This window comes from Gekko japonicus, unplaced genomic scaffold, assembly GCF_001447785.1.
Source record: "Gekko japonicus isolate JY-2015 unplaced genomic scaffold, Gekko_japonicus_V1.1 scaffold2144, whole genome shotgun sequence".
In the NCBI taxonomy this organism is placed as follows: domain Eukaryota; kingdom Metazoa; phylum Chordata; class Lepidosauria; order Squamata; family Gekkonidae; genus Gekko; species Gekko japonicus.
The window spans coordinates 4,801-9,058 of NW_015166485.1; the positions used below are offsets into that span (position 1 = coordinate 4,801).

Sequence of the window (4,258 nt, forward strand, 5' to 3'; positions counted from 1 at the left end):
CAGTCTCCAGACCCCCGATCATCCTCGTCGCTCTCTTCCGCACCCTCTCGATTTTGTCCACATCCTTTTTGAACTGAGGCCTCCAGAACTGCACACATTACTCCAGGTGCGGCCTGGCGAAGGCAGTATAAAAAAGCTAAAAGCTAAATCTCTTTCAACCACTAGCCTCCCGGCTATCAAGCGCTTCAGTGCAGCATATCGGTCCTCGCAGAACCTCCAGGTAGTGGCTGGCAAACTCCTGCTATTATAATGGATGTCCAGGCAACAGAGATCAGTTCCCATGGAGAAAATGGGCACGTTGGAAGTTAGACTCTATGGCAGGGGTGTCAAACATACAGCCCGGGGGGCGGATCAGGCCCCCTGGAGGGCTTCTATCAGGCCCGCAGTGGAACCGGCCATCTTCTGCTTCTTCTTCATCATTGTAGGTTCGCAGCTTACAGACACCTGAACAGCAGACTCAAGATTGCAACAGCACAGGCATTTTGATGTAATAATTCAGAGCAAGAGGTGTCAGTGATCAGAGACTGTTAAGTAAACAAAATATTGCAAGAGTGCTAATGTTTTAAGCATGTTTTTAAGTTAAAAAAACAAAACCCTTTGCGTTTGTGTCCTTTATGAAGTTTATATCGCCGCTACCTGGCATTACATTTTATGACGCACCTGGCCCGGCCCAACAAGGTCTCATTTATGTCAGGAAGGAGAGCCCACCACCTCCCGAGGAAGCCCATTCCCCCGAGGAACTGCTCTGACTGTCAGAAGGTTCTGTGGATTTAATTTCAACCCACTGGTTTTGGTCCGACCTTCTGGAGCAACAGAAAACAATTCCGCACCATCCTCTATTGGGAAGGCTTTAGATTTCCCATGTCAACCGTACGCATTTAGTGCCATTTGCTGGTTTCTATTACCTAAAACAGCATCCGAGGAAGAGAACTCTCCTATTAGACATCCACCCTCATTTGCTTTCCAACCATTTTTGTTGCTGATATCGGTATGGCCCTTCGTGAATTTGTTAGCTGTCTCAAATGGCTGCAGAGCAGGGGAACAGAGTACATGAACATGGGGAAGGGATGCTCTAAAAGACATTCTTCATTTTGTTCTAAAACACAGAGGCAGCGCGGTACAGTGGTTAAAGCATCAGACTAGGATCCGGGAGACCCGGGTTCAGATTCCCAGCTTGTAATGGAAGCTCACTGGTGGGTGGCCTTGAGCCAGTCCCACTCTTTCAGCCCATCCCTATCTTTCAGGCTCCTTGTTGTGAAATTAAAACGGAGGAGAGGAGAGCAATGCAGTGAGCTGCCTTGAGTCCCCACTGGGGAGGAAAGCAGGATACCAGTATCTAAATGCACAACTGGTAGGTAGACATAATCAGGGCTTTTTTGGTAGAAAAAGCCCAGCAGGAACTCATTAGCATAATAGGAAACACCCAACAGCAGAAACTCATCTGCATGAGATGGCAGCTCATTAGCATATTAGGCCACACCCCCACCTTACCAGAAGTGTGGTCATCCAGCCACACCCACCTTTTACTTCTTATTCTATTTACCTTGTTTGTTGTCAAAACCCAGGGCCTTTTTTGTAGCAGGAACCCATTGCATCTTAGGCTACACACCCCCTAATGTAGCCAATCCTAATGAGTTTCTGCTTTTGGGTGTGGCCTATTATGCTAATGAGTTCCTGTTGGGCGTGACCAACTCGGGAGCCAGCAGGAACTCCGTTCCTGTGCGTTCCTGTCCAAAAATAGCCCTGGACATAATACTCCCGGGCAGTCATACGGTTATAGAACTTGAAATGGGCTGCAAAGGTTGTATGCTCTTCCTCTTTTGCATGTGAGCTCCCCTTGGTGACGCCCCTTGGTAACTTGTAACCATGGTTTAGGGTTCCCAAATGACTCACAAACCAGGCCCTGTGCCTTTCACAAACTGCTTGATCTGGAATTAATAGTAACAAATTATTCTGATCTCCATATCATGGGAAGATTCCCTTTCTAACATCTGTGGATCAAACTCCTGTTCAAGGCAATAGAAAGCAGGCCAAGCTGATCGTCTGAGGCAGGAGAGAGACATGAAAGCTAATCCTAGCATATGTTGGTTAAACATTGCTTCTTTTGTTTTGGCAGGTCATTCCCCAGCACTGGGGTACAATATCGACACCTCTCCTGTAGCCGTGTTCTCTTCCAACTCCAGTGTGCAATTTGGATATGAGGTTCTGCAGTTTGGGGAGGGCCCTGAAGCCAGGTAATTCCCCAAACATAGAAGAATCCAGGGTTAGTGTGTGCCTGTGTGTGTGTGGCATGCCAGTAGGAATTTTAACTTGTTCTTCTGGATCTCAAACACATAGGTCCATCACCATTGTATATATGTAGGTGTTAGGGTTCCCAGCACTGTATAGGAGAATGCCAGGAGATTTGAGGGGTAGTGTCTGGGGAGAGTGGAGTTTGGGGAAGGTGTGATATCATGTCTGGGTGATGCGCTAAGACTTTCCCCCAGGGCTGCCAGATCTCCTGCAGTGGTGAGGGATCTCCTGCCGGTCACCTGCTCTTCTCGTTGCCACTCCTTTGGGTGCCAGGAGAAAAAAACAATCACTGACATTGTGTGCGGCATGACTTCTGGGGAAAGCACTCAAGTGATGGCATGTTCACCAGGAACTCTGGTTTTACCATAGAGTAAAAGGAGCTGCGGTGGCTCAAGTGGTTAGGACGCTGAACTGCAGGCTCTGGAAGGTCAGTAGTTCAGCAGTTCGAGACCCGAGTTGCCGCATGATGAAATGAGCTCCCATCTCTAGTTCCAGCTCCTGCCAACCTAGCAGTTCGAAAGCAAGACATTGCATGTAGATAAATAGGGACCACTTCGGTGGGAAGGGAACAGCATTCCGTGAGCCTTGGTGTTTAGTCATGCCGGCCACATGACCACGGAAACGTCTTCGGACAGCGCTGGCTCTTCGGCTTTGAAACAGAGATGAGCACCGCAACCCTAGAGTCGGATTCGACTGGCTTTCGAGCAAGGGAACCTTTACCTTTTTTAAAAGCAATCAAGGTATATGCATGACTTGTAAAGGTTGCTCATTGCCTGGAGAGGGAAAATGCCCTGTCCCCTGATTATGGGCTTGATGGAATGTTATTTACTTTTATCCTGTGGAAAGCTTCAGTCCCCTGCTTTCACACAGATGAATCCTCTATTCAAGGGACAGAGGCCATTCTTCTACAGGCCTGTTGGCAGTGGCAAACGTAGGTCTAGATGGGGAGAAAGCAAAAAGGAAACTGGAAGCCAGCTTCACTGGCATAAAATCTGAGAGCCCTGGGTATCTGTATGCTCAGGGAGAAGGTTGGGTTAAGAGGGAAATGAACAAGCATTTTGGGAGGGTTGCATCACAATGGAAGTGTTTGTTTGGGGAAGAAGAGGAATCCCACACGCGTGACTTCTACTTTCAGTCCGTATTCTCTGTCAGGCTAGATTCAGGTGGGCGGCCGTGCTGGTCTGAAGCAATAGCACAACCTCTGAGTCCAGTGGCACCTTTAAGACCAACAAAGTTTAATTCTGGGTGCGAGAGCATGCACAGAAAAGCTTGTCCCCAGAATTAAGCTTAGTTGGTCTTAAAGGTGCCACTGGGCTCCAACTTTGTCCTCTGTCAGGCTGTATTTGATTAGCAGCATCACTCATGCCACACAGTTTCTTCCTGTTAAGGGTAGAGGGGCATTTCCATCTCTTCTCCAACTGTTTCACTGGCCTGAATCTCACCTCTCGTTCCCCTTTTTGATGTGTCATACTGCTTCTTCTCACATGAGTTGCTGTAGGAAGTGAGAGTAAAGGCTTGGAGAAGGGGGGGAGATAGGGATAGAGTTGAATATTTAAATCTCGCCTGTCCAGTGAGAGACTCAAGGTGACTTTGATTAATTAATGAAATCAATTAAAACCAGCAGCATAAATAATATTTAAACATTGCAGCTGTTTGCTAAAACATCGCAAGCATGTGTGCACGGGGGTTCTATGAACGGGGCTCTTTAACTGCTGCATGACAGGCTGAAATACAGAGGCCGCGGCCTTCCCCACGGTTACGAGAAGGCTTTCGTCTGTCGAGTCCATCCTAGAACTGCCAACTCAGAGTTGGGAAATCCCTGGAGATTTGGGGATGGAGCCTGGGGAGGATGGAGGTAGTGGAGTGGAGGGACCTCGACAGGGCATAAACCAACAGAGTCCTCCTTCCAAAGCAGTAGGGTTGCCAGCCTCCAGGTGGGGCCTGGGGATCTCCTGCTTTTACAACT

The 4,258-nt window shown here is 48.2% G+C and overlaps 1 protein-coding gene across 1 annotated transcript in view; it reads left to right on the top strand.

The window, feature by feature from the left end:
* Nucleotides 1–2,116: 2,116 nt before the first annotated feature.
* Nucleotides 2,117–4,258, top strand: part of ITGAL (integrin subunit alpha L) — a gene marked incomplete at its 5' end in the record, with an annotated part of 55,662 nt that continues 53,520 nt past the window's right edge. The window contains one exon of the mRNA XM_015412138.1: nucleotides 2,117–2,234. Within this exon, the coding sequence (XP_015267624.1) occupies nucleotides 2,117–2,234 (118 nt within the window). The remainder of the gene's footprint in view (nucleotides 2,235–4,258) is intronic.